A 14,764-nucleotide genomic window follows, 5' to 3' on the forward strand; every position below is an offset into this window, starting at 1 on the left:
GAGGGCACAGTGGAGGTAGCAGTCGGCGTCCAGTGAGAAACTGTGAACATAGTTACGGAGAGTTTGTCCCATTAGCACATTCTCTATAAGCCCAGGTTGGCATCGAGACGTGAGGAAAGGTGTTTAACATCAGTTTCCTTCTGTTGGTTAAGTGAACTGTATCCAGTAATGAGAATGTGTTAAGTTACCATCTCCAGTTCCGCTTTGTACAGGTCAGGATATGCCCGGATGATGGGCGGATGCCTACCCTGATGGGTTCCGGGTGCCCGGAGTGTGTGCTCCCATGCTATTGAAGCTCTGCCCCTTAACACCATAGTTTTATCAGCTGTCCACCAGCACTCCTCGGAGAAGGCAATGGCACCCCACTCCAGTACTCTTGCCTGGAAAATCCCAGGGGCAGAAGAGCCTGGTGTGCTGCAGTCCGTGGGGTCACTAAGAGTCGGACATGACTGAGCGACTTCACTTTCACGCATTGGAGAAGGAAATGGCAACCCACTCCAGTGTTCTTGCCTGGAGAATCCCAGGGACGGGGGAGCCTGGTGGGCTGCCATCTATGGGGTCGCACAGTCAGATACGACTGAAGCGACTTAGCAGTGGTAGTAGCAGCAACCGGCGCTCCTGGCCTGAGACAGAATCTGTAACAAAATGTCCAAAGGCATTTATTTCTAAAACAGGAGCCAAACTGAATTCATGTGGAAGTTCTAGTAATAAACACACGGGGGACTGAGGCCTCTTCACCCTGACTTGAGTTTCCCCTCAGGTGCTCTGCTGTGCTTCTGGCTGGCCTGTCCTTGAGAAACTGTACCTTGAGTCTAACAATATCGTCATTTCGGAAAGGTAACCAGGGTTTACATCAATGCATCTGTCACCATTTAGCCATTCTATTTTTAGTTCAAAACACATATTTATTGAAATACTAGTTTTTCCAAACATCAAGAGTAGAGATGTAATCACATTCTCTGAGAAGTAGCTGTACATCAGTCATTCTGAATAAATAAATGCTCCTATTTATACCTAATTTTTAGAAGAATTTTCAAATAAGAAAAACAATTACTATTCATTGCCCCCCCAAATTAGACTGTCAACTCAGACTTCACTAGAGGTTCTAATTGAGGAGACCCCTTCAGAGTAAAAGTTTTAAGTTAAACATTTTTAAGCTTTGAATTGTATTAGTTTTACATAAACATATGTAATTTCTAAGTGGAAGTTCTGTAGGATGACCTGTAAGGATTAAATAATGGATTTTAAATTAGCGTTATCTGTTCAAGGTCACTGTACAGCCCTCCAGACCCCCCGTTTTGCGTCCACAGATCCAACCAACCACAGATCGAAAATACTCAGGAAAAAAAAAATTTCAGAGTCCCTTAAAAGCCATACTTGAATTTGCCGTGCACTGGAACTGTTTACATTGTATTAGGTGTTTTAAGTACTCTACAGGTGATTTACAATATATGGACAATATATGTAGGTTATAGGCATAGACTGTGTCATTTTATATAAGGGACTTAGCATCCTCAGGGGTCCTGGAACTAATTCCCCAGGGATACCTCGGGATGACCCTGTATGTAAAGAAAGCTTGTTCTCTTCTGTCAGTTAAATAGGTTGTCGCCTAATCCTCCTCTCTTGTTGATATCATTAATGTGTAAAATAAACATGGACAAGTTTATAGCAAATTCTCCAAGGACTCAAATGAATGAAATTACTGTTCAGAATGATTATTTATTATATAGACACAGTTTTTTTAAAAAAAACTCTTAATTTTGGATTCACATACATTTATAAGAAATAGTGGCCAGAGGTCACCTGTACCCATTCCCATTTCTCCCACTGGCAGCGGCTTGCAGAGCTGTGTTCAGTATCAGAGCTAGGACACCGGCCCGGTCAAGATCAGGACACTCCCATCACCACCAGGATCCTTTATGGGGCCTTTCATATCATACACTTGCCTCCCACCCCACCCCCACACCCCTGATCGCTCCTTACCACCACAGCCAGGTATTTTAAGGCTGTATCTTTGAAAACAAATCTGTGTGAAAAAATTTTTATCTCCCATACAGGCCAACTGATGTTCTACAGACAGTGAAGTTGTTAGACCTTTCCTCTAATCAATCAATTGATGAAAACCAGCTGTTTCTAATAGCGTATCTGCCCAGGTAACCTGCTCCTAAAACGCCCGTTACAGTAGAATTGCGTAGATTTTTAGTGAACGGATCCTATGCTGTATATGGTTTCTCAGTGGAAATATGAGACAGTGAGGATGGAAATCCCAAATTCAGTTAATTGCCTTTGCGAAATTTTTATTTGAATTCATTAAATGACTTGTGAACCACGTACAGTGTAGTCTATGCCCGTCCTGTGATACTCGAAGGATGAGTATTTTGGCCCTGATGCTGATACCAAAGTTTTCATTCAGTAAGCGTGGGGCAGTCTGTGTCTCTTTCCCGAAACCCATTTAGCAGCGAGCACAGCAGGAGGCACCAGGTGTTGTTTTGATGACTCGGAATCCAGCAGAATGGCACAGCAAGCTGCTCTGTGTGCCCTACCCTGGACCTCATGGTTCCCCAGCATCACACACAGGATGAAAAGCTAGGGTGCAGGAGAAAATGTACAGATCTAGTCTCCTCGGATAGCACAGTGGCATTTCATATTGTTCTGTGTAATCAAATTGAATGTTTTTACATTTCAGATTAGAACAACTAATCCTCTCTGACATTGGAATTTCTTCTATACATTTTCCGGACGCAGGAATTGGTACCCAAGATTATTCAGTCACCCCTCCCCCGGCACCCCACCCTTCAGCGCTCTCTCCCTTCTGCTGTGTAACTTAATTCTCTTTCTTCTAGGGTGCAAAACCTCCATGTTTCCTTCCTTGCAGTACCTGGTACTAAATGACAATCAGATAGCGCAGGTAAGCGTATCTTCAGAACGCGGGCACTGCATTACCTATTTCCGCTTTTAGGATGCTGTTTGTAGGCTCCTGCTCTTAAGGAGTATTTTAAGTTGAAAGAGAAACACTTCCTCAGAGTGAAACTCCTCATATAAACCCATACGTCAGTTTCCACGGCACAGTTGTAAAGTACGTCGTCTTCCTGGTGGGGGCTCACTGTGGGATGAAATTCCTTATCTCCGATGGAACTTGCTTGCTTTTCTGTTCCTGGTTCAAATAATCTGTTGAAAAGTTAGCCTGAAACATGTTTATCTTCATGTGTTTGGGATTTCAGTGGTCCTTTATGAACGAGCTGGATAAGTTGCAGAGTCTGCATGCGCTGTCCTGCACGAGAAACCCCCTGACTGAAGGCAGCAAAGACGCCCAGACCACACGGCAGTTCATCATCGCCAGGATTGGTCAGCTGAGGACCCTGAACAAGTGTGCGGTGAGTGCCAGTGTCCTGGGGAGGTATTTCTTAAACTGCAAACGAAATGGTCCAGTGTAAAGAGACGTTGGAGCTGAGGATCGTAAAGGCAGTCAGGTATCGTTTCCTTCAAATGGTATTACCCGTGTGCACTTGCGTTGTGGCAGTTCTTTCTGGCCTAGCAGGTGGGGTTACACTCAGATACCTGCAGGGGAAACCACTGTTCAGCTGCTCCAGTCCAATTTATTGTCACTTGAGCAGGGTTGGGCAGTGGAATACTAGGTACTCTCTCAGAAGTCAGCTACTCCAGCCCAACAACCTCATGGTGTGGCCTCGGGCCTCAGGCAGACACCGCCCAGAAACTGGTTCGTGGGCAGATACACTCATGAAGAAAAGGATAAAATGGAGATCGTTGTTCTTTCTGAATAAACTCGTGGATCTGTGAATGTTACAAAGGAAAGGTAGAAATTTGTCTCGTTGCCTCAGTTTGATTATTCTCTCCGGGTACTCCAGTAGTTTTGCCTGGAAAATCCCATGGACGGAGGAGCCTGGTGGGCTGCAGTCCATGGGGTCACTAGAGTCGGGCACGACTGAGCGACTTCACTTTCACTTCACTTTCATGCATTGGAGAAGGAAATGGCAACCCGCTCCAGCGTTCTTGCCTGGAGAATCCCAGGGATGGGGGAGCCTGGTGGGCTGCCGTCTATGGGGTCGCACAGAGTCGGACACGACTGAAGCGACTTAGCAGCAGTAGCAGTGGAGAAGGATAGGGTGCCAGACACACATATTAGAAAAATGCTTCAATAGATTTGCTTTTTTTCTCACATCCCTGTAGGTTGAACCAGAAGAGAGACGTGGGGCTGAGCTCGATTACCGAAAAGCATTTGGAAATGAATGGAAAAAAGCCGGGGGACATCAGGATCCAGAGAAAAACAGGCCAAACGAGGAATTTCTTGCAGCCCATCCTAGATACCAGGCACTCTGCCTCAGTACGTCCTGTGTGCCAGGGCCCTCGCCTGGGCTTGGGGGATCCCCACTGGGACAGGGTTTCCCGTGGGTGTTAGAGGAGGTCCTCCGTGTTGTTGCTCTTCTCCATTGGGCAGCTAAATGGACAAGAGGGGCTCCTGCAGCTCGTGGGGAGCAGATAATTAAACAGCTGTCTTTAGAGAAGATACACCTACAGCACACCTGCAGCACCTCAGCGGGGGAGGAGGGGAGAGCAGCTCTTCACCAAAAGCTCGTCTCTTCACGTACTCACCCAGCTTTCAGTTTCAGGAGGTGGGTACCACTTCCTCCTTTTAGGAAGGGCAGGAAGGACTCCAGGTCATTCCAACCCTGGCGAGTTTTTAATGAAGAGCATTTAACGTGGAGCCTAGGCACTGGTATTCTTTGAAGCTCTGCGGGTGATTCTAACGTTTGTGAGTTGCACGCTGTCTTCCTGAGCGCTAGCCCATCCTGGCACCTGGTGGGCAAGGCGCTTTCTGACCTGCTCCAGCCTGGCCCCCTGGACTGATGCTCTGACTCCAGGGCTCCTTGTCCCTGATGTACTTTCCATTTTGTTTTGACTTTTTATTCCAAATTTCACGTTTATGCAATTTCTCTTTTATATCTTTCCTAATATGAGCTCACTGCATAAACGCTTCAGGCTGAAACATCTTTGAGGAAGAAAAGCTGCCTGTGGGAATTGCTTTCAAATTACTCCATTAGCTGGCCCGACTTCCTGGCCACTTAAGGTGAATTCTGAATCACTCAGGGGCAGGGAGGCAAAGAATCTAAAGCTGCCCTGCGGGTATGGCTCAGGTCTCCCTTCCTGCCGTGGTCTGGCCAAAGGTGGACGGCAGTCCCTCCTCCTCCTCTTTCTGCCTTGCATAGAGGCTGCTTTTCCTGGCAGTGTACCTGGGTTCCAGTGGTAGTTCTGAGCACCCAAGCCAGCACTGCGCATACTGGCTGAAACCGGTGACAGTGCCCGGAGTGGAGTTTTTCTCAGAACCCAGAAGGACAGGAACTGTGACCAAAGGTGAAATTTTGCATCTAAGTACCTGCAGGCACAGCCTCATCTCACCAGTCTCTCGGGATGGTGTCTCCCAGGACTAGTGACGCGGCACGCAGATGGCAGGAGGGTTCCAGGCTTGGAAGCGGTTGCCGTCTGTCCTTCCCTCCAAAAAATACAGTAACCAAGTAACCAGATAAAAGGAAGCAGAGCCCAGGTTCCCATCCCAGCCGCAGCTGGGTTCATCCTGGGAAAAGAAAAGGCTAGGTTGACACTTCCCTATACATTTCTTCCCACCCCGGCCCCCCCCGCCGAGTGGCCTTTTGGTTTATCCTCCTTCTTTTTCATTTCTTCTTAAACAGAATACGGTGCACCTGAAGATGGGGAACTGAAAACACAACAACCATTTTTGCTCAAAAACCAGTTACTAAGTAAGGACACATTCAAAGACTGCTTATTTATATTCGAGTCCTTAGATGCTAACACAGATGGTGATGAGTGAAAGTCGCTCAGTCATGTCTGACTCTCTGCGACCACATGGATTATACAGTCCATGGAATTCTCCAGGCTGGAATACTGGAGTGGGGAGCTGTTCCCTTCTCCACAAGATTTTCCCAGCCCAGGGTTGGAACGCAGGTCTCCCACACTGCAGGTGGATTCTTTACCAGCTGAACCACGAGGAAGCCCTGAAGATGACCTAATAAGGACTGTTTGTTTCTCTTAAGTAAATACCTAGATAGGCACTTTAATTTTTAAAGAAATGATCTCAAATAAACCTAAATTCTAATGTTGAACATGTTAGCAAACCCCATGCTTTAACAGTGTTATAAATGTAGGAAGTATCTGAATAGTGAGTTGAACTGTGACTTGGAAATTCGTGAACTTAAAAACCTAGGTAACTGTCAGGAAAGAAGTACTTAAGGGAAAAGGGAAAGCAGCAGAATGTTGGTCCAGCTATTTTTGTTGCCGTAATTCAGTGAAGTAGTAATAGAAGGAATTTTAAACATCAGTAAGTCCTGTTCCTTTAGTGGGATTTGAGCTGCATTCTTTGGTCACTGTTGTTAATATGTGTATGATTTAAACCCTTCCTCCAGCAGGGCTCAATTAATGTCAGTTAATCTTTTTACTTTCAAGCACTGAAGATAAAATATCCCAATCAACTTGATCAGAAAGTCATAGAGAAACAATTGCCGGGTAAGAATAAATGTCTCTCACCCCTCTTTCTGCTTTTGAATCGCTGGCCCTCCCATGAGGCAGCTGGAAGTAAAACAGTTCATTCAGAGTGAGGGCTTTTATAGCTTGTAGGTGTTCACCAGTCTTCTACATTCTAAAATACAACTGATCATGCTAAACCTACTCCTCCTGTGCACGCCTCCCCGCCAAAAAGTTCGAGTCTCCCGTAACTTCTTGGCTTGTCTAGAAAACAGTTTTGTTAGAATCAGGAGCCCGCATGTGTGGTTACTTCTTTACCCAGAGGCCCTCTGCTGGCTAGTTCTCACAAGACTGCTCTGGGGGCCTTTCTGGGCGGAAGAAACAGTGGCATTGGCTTGAGTGCTTGCTACTCCTTACCAGTCAGGAGCCCCTACAGAGACAGCTCGTGGACACTGCTTAATGGACACATTTGAAATAGTTTTCTGTCAAAAGATCAGTGTAACTTACTTTTCACCCAAAAGAGAAATAGTCTGACTCTTAAGATTAAACTTGATTCACAGTTAAATACTAGAATATAAACAGCTTAAATTTAGCACAGTGAGGATTTAAAGAAGTAAAATATCGTAAATGACTCTAGTGAAATACCTTTCTATTTGCCTGTCAGTGCAGTGAATTCACACTGATTTTTAAATTCATTTTTATCAAATAAAACAAGGTTATCCTGGTATTCCTTATGGAGGGCTTTTGTTGTGCCCAAAGAAGTACCTTTACGACTGAAAACCATCATCTAATGGCAACTTACCAGTATTGCTCCATTCTTCCTTACTAGCAACCCAGTTTCTATTCCTGTGACATGTAATTTTGCTACTGTTACATAATGCTGAATTAAAATTAGTGGTTCCCCTTCATTTTTCTGTTTTCAAGTTAAAATACTGCCAGTAAGGACCCTAAAATGGGAACAGACAAGTGAAAGAGGACTCGACCGTTTTGTTAATATAATTGATTTTGCACATGTTTGCATTTTTCCTTCTTTTACATGAAGTCAACTTGCAGGAATGCTCTTATTAGGTCTGTGTTCATCTAATAGGGGCCGTCCTTTCTCCTGGAACACTCACCGTGTTTATGGGCTGAGCTTTATTCACCTTCAAGTAGAATTAACAGATTAATCTGGAGAAATTATATGTAATAATTATGCTATAAGCAACTTAAATCTGAGTCGTATATTCTCTAAACTCAGCAGTCGGAGTTATTAAGCCATCACTAACCACCCTCTGAACAAGGAAAGCCAGTCCACCTAAACCCTTTGAAAGGACAAGATTATCACATATCACAAATAAAAGAGCAAACTATGTTAATCGACATTATAAATGTCCATTTAGTGTCTGTATTCAATACATAAACAAGAAAAGGCAAGTTTTTATTCTAAAATAAAGATAACATTTATTATCACAAGTTGCATAGAGACACAGCTTTTACAAAAATGTTTGATAGAAAAATATTTTTCTGAATACATGTGATATCTGTAGGAACACACTATTGCTGTACCTCCAGCTAAAGCTTCAGAAAAACTATTTCTCATAATCAGAATATCCAATATTTACCACAGCCCATCTTTGGAAAGAAGTTCATAGTGTTTTCTGGACAAAGCAAAGCATTTCCTCATTCGGTAACATCCGTGGGCCCAGTGGCCCCTGATGTGTGTGCCGCACACATCACATACCGCAGCGACCACGGACTGGGAGCACATGGGTCATTAGGCTCCACACCTCACTGTGCAGAGGAGGAAACGAGGCCAGAGAGACGGACACAAGTCCTCACTGAGCCCACACCTGACGCCAGCATCCTTTAAGCGAGCAAGCACAGGTTTTAAAAGTTAATGATTTCACTCACATTTATTTCTGTGCTGAGAATGGTTTCTGGTTTATTCAGAATGAGGAGGAAATATTAAACACCACAGACATGATATGAAGAGTCATCAGCAAAGGGCACTTAGGTCTGACATCAGCTCCGTTTCCCCACAGCCTCCCAGACAAGCCCCTAAGTGGTGTGAGGCCCTGGTCTGGTGGCCCACGTTGCGGGGCAAGCCGTCCCCTGGTCCTTACTTGGGTAAACAGGGTGGGGGACGACAGTGGCAGCTCTCATCACCAGTGTGGTCTTGGCACGGGAGCTCGTCTTACGGGTAGCTGTCACCTGCGAGAACTGATGATGTTTCTTCTTTTCCTCGACAGAATCCATGACAGTTCAAAAGGTGAAAGGCTTGCTGTCACGTCTCCTCAAAGTTCCTGTGTCAGAACTTCTGTTGTCCTACGAAAGTCCCAAAGTAAGTTGCCCGAAAAAAACGCAAAGTCAAGCCGAGTTTCCCACAGTCTGACGCACTGTTGAGCTAAGTCTTCACGTAACAGGGTTTGATTCTGAATAGAAACCGTGTATCTTTGTTGGGGTGTGTGTGGGCATATGTGTTTTGTCACGTCTGTCTTAATCACCCCCACCTCTCTGCTCTAATTTTAGATGCCGGGCAAAGAGATTGAACTAGAAAATGACCTGCAGTCATTACAGTTCTATTCTGTGGAAAATGGAGACTGCCTACTAGTGCGATGGTAACAGCCAACTAATAAAAGTCAGGTTTGATCATGTATCATGACTGGGTTTCACTGAAAATAAATGCTGTACTGGGACAAGTCTTTCCAAAAAAAGAGAGGTTTACAACTTGCTCTAAGTATAGAATAGCTGTATTTTTCATAGGGAAGAAAACATTTCTAGGCATGTATATAATAGCAATAATAAAGGCTTTGCACCTACTAATGATTTTCAGATTTTATTTCATAGTTCATAACTATATTTCATTATGAGAAGATAAGTACTAAATAGAACCTCACTAGTCTAAAAATCTGAAGTTAGTGATGTATTAATGGGATCCTCTATTTATACTATTAGTTTAAAAGATTACTAAAATGATTTGGCTGATTTGGGAAAATCTTAAACTGAAGAAAACATATCCTCTATGTAATATATCTGACAGAGAGATCATAACATATATATGTTATATATTACACTGTTACACTGTTTTTAGAAAAATTATGTGCTTTTCCCTACAGTTAAACCCTAAACTGAGCATACATTCTTTCTAAGGAAGATTACCAGCTCTGATTGAAATTCACTTATATTAGGTAAACATTTTACAATGGAAGAAAGCAAAATAGTTTCATCTACTTAGAAATATCCTTTCCTATGGCATTAAAACCCTGAGAGGTATGATTTTACTTATATTCATAAAACTTTAGCATTAAAAAAAGGAGTATTAATACAGCTGTGATCTTCAGGATTTACGTTAAACAGCAAAAGAATACTTGGAACTTAGTCTGCTTAATGAATGAATTTAAAACCGGAGTCCAGAAGTGAGAATTACAGTGGTTCCTTTTCAGGTTGCCCACTTCATTGAGCTTTATAAAATCTGACCTGATTTCCGGAAACCCCCACTTTGGTGTAAGTGACCACAGGTCACACAGCATGAGTTCTTTTGGGCCTGTAATTATCCTACTTAGCTATCCAGAGCTAGTCCGCATTCCAGGCTGAAATTCAGACTAGAATACTCAAGATTTCTGAACTAGGCCAAGTTTTAACCAAAATGACGCAACAGGACTGAGGAATTTTTTTTTTACAATTTGGTATTTTTCAAGTCACCTTCCAATATATAAGTAAGTTTTTCTTGTACTACAGTTATCTGTTGTTTTTTAAAAAGGAAATTTTGTGCAAATGTTAAGAAATACCACATGGAATACCACATTGGTGAGAAGTGAATGTGCCAGCCAAGAATTATCCTGAAAGACCATATATTCTGCGGCCAAACCTCAGGCTTCTGCTCAGCCGGTCATTCGCCCACCCTGACCTTTAACACAGCAGATCGACCTCATCCTCTTCCTTCGCACCGACAGGGGTCACCGCAAAGCTCCTTTAGTCTCCACAGCTGCGCGAGCTCCTGCGGAGAGTACTGCGGGGAAGACAGCATTCCTGGTTCACAGGTCTTCTCACAGAGCCACAGGCTGTCCTGTCGGAACACAAAATGCAGGCTGACCCCCTGCTGCAGACACAACGGGTGTTCACGGGCACTTCCAGAGCCCGGTGAGGTGGCAGTCATCTCAAAGACGAGCACATGTGTGAGCCCGCTCAGCTTATGGGGCACGGGGAGAGCGAGCGCACGGCAGGGACCCTGAGACCCTGGAACAAAGAGCCACAAACGCAGAGTCGTCTCTGCTACTGGAGAAAAGCTGGCCCGACAGCACGTGTTCTGGAGAACCGGTTACGGTATCTGGGGACAGTACCAGGGCTTTCTAGGTATTACCCAGTTTAGTTCTCACAATAACCTGTGAGCTAGGAATTATTTCCTTGTCATGAATGAGAAACAGAGTGAAGAAACTCGCTTCAGGTTACAGTGAAGTTCATGCTGGTAGGCTGAGTAGGAAGGGTTAAAAAGGAATCTTAGCAGAGTTCATGTTCTCACCCACCAGCCTACTTCCCAGCTCCATCGACTGGCTTCTGCTTCCAGTAATACTGCAGAGTACAGATTCCATTCAATTCGAGGACATAAAAAGGTGGGACATAATGATCAGACTCCTTCCCAGACAGCTGTGGCCCTGATGGCTGAGCACCTCCAGGGGTATTAAAGGAAATGGGAGGCTTTCTATCTCCGCCCTGATAGTTGGGTTGGGGAGGGTCTCCCCTGAGCACCTGGAACCACAGCCCCCACTTAGGTGGGCACGCTGCTGGAGTCTCATTCTGTGGGGCTGTCTCATGGCCAGGTTCTGAAGTCAGCCAACTCCTGTAAATTTTATAGCTGCAAAGAATTGAACGACATGTATAAAAATGTATAAACACTTTACTCATTGTGGGTCGGAGAATTCCATTTAAAACACTTCCTTTTTGGTTTATGAGACCCTGGCCAATGATAATGAATCAGAGCAGGTGCACAGTTGTCACGACGCTCGAAGACTTTCCATTCACAGTTTTGCCCAAGGTTGGGTAAGAGAAACCTCACTTAGCTCTCCCGAGCCCTGCGGCCAGCCCTGCTCAGGCTTGCTCACCTGGTATCTTTTAGGTCCTATGGCTGCCATCCAAATGCCCATGCTTACATCTTCACCCTACACGTGCCGCAGAAGGTTCAGAAAGGAAAAATTTCAGTGCTGTCTCACTGGTCAAGACAGAGTCACACCCACTCCCACACGTACTCTTTGTACTTCTCTAACTAACCTAGTATGAAATGCTGAGCATGTTTTAACACTGACACGCAAAGTAAAAGCTACTGGTCGTTATTAACATGAAGCATACACACCACAGTGAAGCGAGCCTACCCACTAAGCAGGCGGCCAGCCCCTCTGTGCACGGACCTTAAACTTCCAGCACCAGCAGTATGAAGGATACTGGGGATCTAAGACCCAGGCAGAGCTGTTGTATTGACACTGTCACCAGAATCAGCCAAAAAAAAGAAAGCTTTATTCATAAGAAGGAAGACTAAGCACGCTGAAGACAATCTTTACACTCCTTCAGGGACTATGCCTTTAAATACAGGCTGAAAACCTAAGAAGTACGTTCAAAGACGACTTAGGAATAAAATTTACAGCCAAGGTTTAGGGGATAGAAGTATATCCCTAACCTCTGAGGGCTGCTAATTCCTATATAGAAGGAATACCATACATTCCCCAAGGGAAGCTGCTCTGCTTTTAGGGCTGAAATACTAGGTCGAGTTTGAAAAAAAAAAAAACACCTGCTTAATGAGTGGACTTTTAGGTCAGAAGTCCTTAATTACCTGGTAGGTCTTCAGTCTCCCCGAGTTGCCAGCCAGCCAGTGGACGATGTCCCTGGAGATAACATACCCCGACCCACATGCAAAAGCGGGGTATGCGGGGCTGGGGTACTCTAGCTCCTGCCACTTCCCGGTCCGGTCAACTGCCCAGTTCAGTCTGAAACTAAGATTGAAAGTGAGCCGGCTTCTGTTGCTTGGATGCAGGTCGTACCTACCCCTAGCTAAGCCTGAGTCCTTAATTGACACTACAAAGGAACAGGTTATAGGAGCAAGGAAAGAGAGAGGTTATTATTTTAGTCTTAAGGAATTTAGTATCTAGTGGTGTTTTTTATATAGAAGACTGATATGTTAAATTCTCTCATGGAGTCTCTGAATCATCTTGCATAGATATATTAAAAAAAATAAATGAAAAATAAATCACCACTCCATATTTAGAGACATAGCAAATGGTTTCAGAAATGGATCATACATTTAAGGAACAGCAGCTTCTAATTTCAGTAGTACTTGTAGGGCACGGTGATAAAAGTCACGTTAATTTCCCCGCTTCATTACATTAGCCTGAGATTTTCCATTTAAAAGAGTTGTTTCCCCTTTAATTGTAGATTAATGAAACATAGTAACTCAGGAGCCTAACAGGGAATTTCTATCTCAGCCCTAGTTTTTAACTACATGTGCTCAGTACATGAAACGAACATTGATGCTAACAATATTTAACTTACTTTCCCCACCAAAAATTAGGCCCGTCCAGATTCTTGAGGGCGATTCTATTAAAAACAGCTTCCAAGTCTATATAACAGTCATCATCCGTCTTTAGCAACAGATCAAAGCTGGTTGCTTCCACAGTCCTGTTGGCGAAAAGAGGGATACAAAGTCAGGGCACCCTTCCAATATCAAGAGCACCTGCCTTCAGGGGAGATGGATGCTGCCACGTTAGCAGAGTGGCCCAGCAGGCAGGGCCGGGCCAACCTGCAAAGGTGTTAAGGAAAAGAACACAATGGAAAAGAAGACGGAACGTACAATCAAACGCTTCTTAGGCCTTGCGCAGGTCAGGCCAGCATGTCTGTTAAGCAGCAGAACTTTGCCCCTTGCATTCCTAACAAGAGGCCCAGGGTGAGGGCACACGTGCCTTTCACAGAACAGCGGCACACAAAAGGATGTGTCCTCTGCTGCTGTCTGTACTACACTCAGGCGCTTTATGGTGTTTAAAAAGCTGAGCGAAACACTGAAATACCTTTTCCCTTAGAAGCGATCTTCAGTAATTCAGCCATCACAGATGACCTTCTGGAGGGCACAAGAGGGTGATTTCATTTATCTAGACATTAAAAAGTATATAATGGCAACTACAGACAAAACTGACTCTTCAATTTCACACTGCCAATCCCTGCACCTCTTTGTTAAAAAACCCAGGCTTGATAAGTAAGAACCAGTAAGATGACAGAAATTAGAACTAAAGAAGTCTGGAGAAGAAGTTTCATTAGGTCACAAAATGGTGAATTTTAACAACAGCTCCACAACCGAAAGCATAACCCGATGTTTCTAAAGTTTTATTTTCAGTTAACAGCAGAAGATATACATACTATTTACTTGCTAATCAGAAATAAACTTCCATGATAAAGGACACTGATGGAGCCCCTGGATAAAGATGCATGAATAACAAAGATGTCTTTTACAGTGTGGAGGGTAGCCTGGGGACGAGTGGGAAGCAGGCCTGGACACACAGCTTGTTAATAGGTCACTGCAGTGTCCTGGCAGAGACTAAGATCACAGAGATATGCAAGCAGAAAAGACAAAACCTGAACTTCCACCGTTGAGAATCAGCTCCCTATGGAAAGCCCTAGACCTCCGCAGTCCTGATCTCCACCACCTGGACCTCCGTTACCTCTCCTCACCGCTTTAGGTCCTTGCCTTGGCCCCGCCAACAGGAGCCCCATCAGTGGCCTCAAGCGAAAAGAAGGTTCTTCTTACTACAGCTGTCAAACTTAATCCTGGTATTCTGGGCATACCCACACTTCCAACTCTTATTTATATCTGCCCTCTAACCACAAGAGGACTCCAAAATTATACTGACTTGCCCCAGCTATGAAAGGACATAAATGAATTTAACTGTCTACCCCTCAGGACCAGAAGTTGGTAATTTCCCATGAGCAACCGAGAGGAACAGAAGGGACAGCCTTTGGGGCTCATCAAGCAACAAGCTCTCTGATAAAGTTTAAAAAAAAAAGACAAAGGATGTGAGTATACTTCATGTGTTTGATCTGGAGAGAGTTTGAAGGTTTTCCATCTACAGTCAGGGTAGACAGTATCAGAGGCTCAACAGAAAGTTACAAGACTCTAGAGTAACTTAGTAATATTAACAACTACTTATATTCAATTAATAAGTTACTATATACTTATTGCTGGTATTAAAAGGAGTTACAACCAAGACCCAAGAAATACTGGAGGGTCTGGGAAGTAACAATATGGTAGACTCTA

General features: G+C 44.2%; 2 protein-coding genes across 20 annotated transcripts in view; one reads left to right on the forward strand and one right to left on the reverse strand.

Moving 5' to 3' along the window:
• Window positions 1-9,297, forward strand: part of TBCE (tubulin folding cofactor E) — a 90,947-nt gene extending 81,650 nt beyond the window's left edge. For 4 of the 13 annotated variants that reach the window (XM_042240962.2, XM_012104994.5, XM_042240961.2 and 1 more), the window contains 10 exons: window positions 761-837; window positions 2,058-2,153; window positions 2,687-2,751; window positions 2,844-2,908; window positions 3,222-3,374; window positions 4,189-4,342; window positions 5,706-5,774; window positions 6,478-6,537; window positions 8,724-8,815; window positions 9,004-9,297. In XM_042240962.2, coding sequence (XP_042096896.1) covers window positions 761-837; window positions 2,058-2,153; window positions 2,687-2,751; window positions 2,844-2,908; window positions 3,222-3,374; window positions 4,189-4,342; window positions 5,706-5,774; window positions 6,478-6,537; window positions 8,724-8,815; window positions 9,004-9,096 — 924 coding nt within the window. In that variant the 3' untranslated portion in view covers window positions 9,097-9,297. Of the gene's footprint in view, window positions 1-760; window positions 838-2,057; window positions 2,154-2,686; window positions 2,752-2,843; window positions 2,909-3,221; window positions 3,375-4,188 lie in introns of all 13 variants that reach the window. The other 9 variants (XM_060406731.1, XM_060406729.1, XM_060406730.1 and 6 more) reach the window with 4 other exon arrangements.
• B3GALNT2 (beta-1,3-N-acetylgalactosaminyltransferase 2) overlaps window positions 7,910-14,764 on the reverse strand; it is a 62,706-nt gene continuing 55,851 nt past the window's right edge. For 6 of the 7 annotated variants that reach the window (XM_042240963.2, XM_027962268.3, XM_027962266.3 and 3 more), the window contains 5 exons: window positions 13,012-13,137; window positions 12,296-12,455; window positions 11,574-11,630; window positions 10,382-10,540; window positions 7,910-8,799 (listed from right to left, as the gene is read on the reverse strand). In XM_042240963.2, the coding sequence (XP_042096897.1) occupies window positions 10,403-10,540; window positions 11,574-11,630; window positions 12,296-12,455; window positions 13,012-13,137 (481 nt within the window). In that variant the 3' untranslated portion in view covers window positions 7,910-8,799; window positions 10,382-10,402. Of the gene's footprint in view, window positions 10,541-11,573; window positions 11,631-12,295; window positions 12,456-13,011; window positions 13,138-14,764 lie in introns of all 7 variants that reach the window. The other variant, XM_060406736.1, reaches the window with a different exon arrangement.

The sequence above is a fragment of the Ovis aries genome, chromosome 25 (genome assembly GCF_016772045.2).
Source record: "Ovis aries strain OAR_USU_Benz2616 breed Rambouillet chromosome 25, ARS-UI_Ramb_v3.0, whole genome shotgun sequence".
Classification (NCBI taxonomy): Eukaryota; Metazoa; Chordata; class Mammalia; order Artiodactyla; family Bovidae; genus Ovis; species Ovis aries.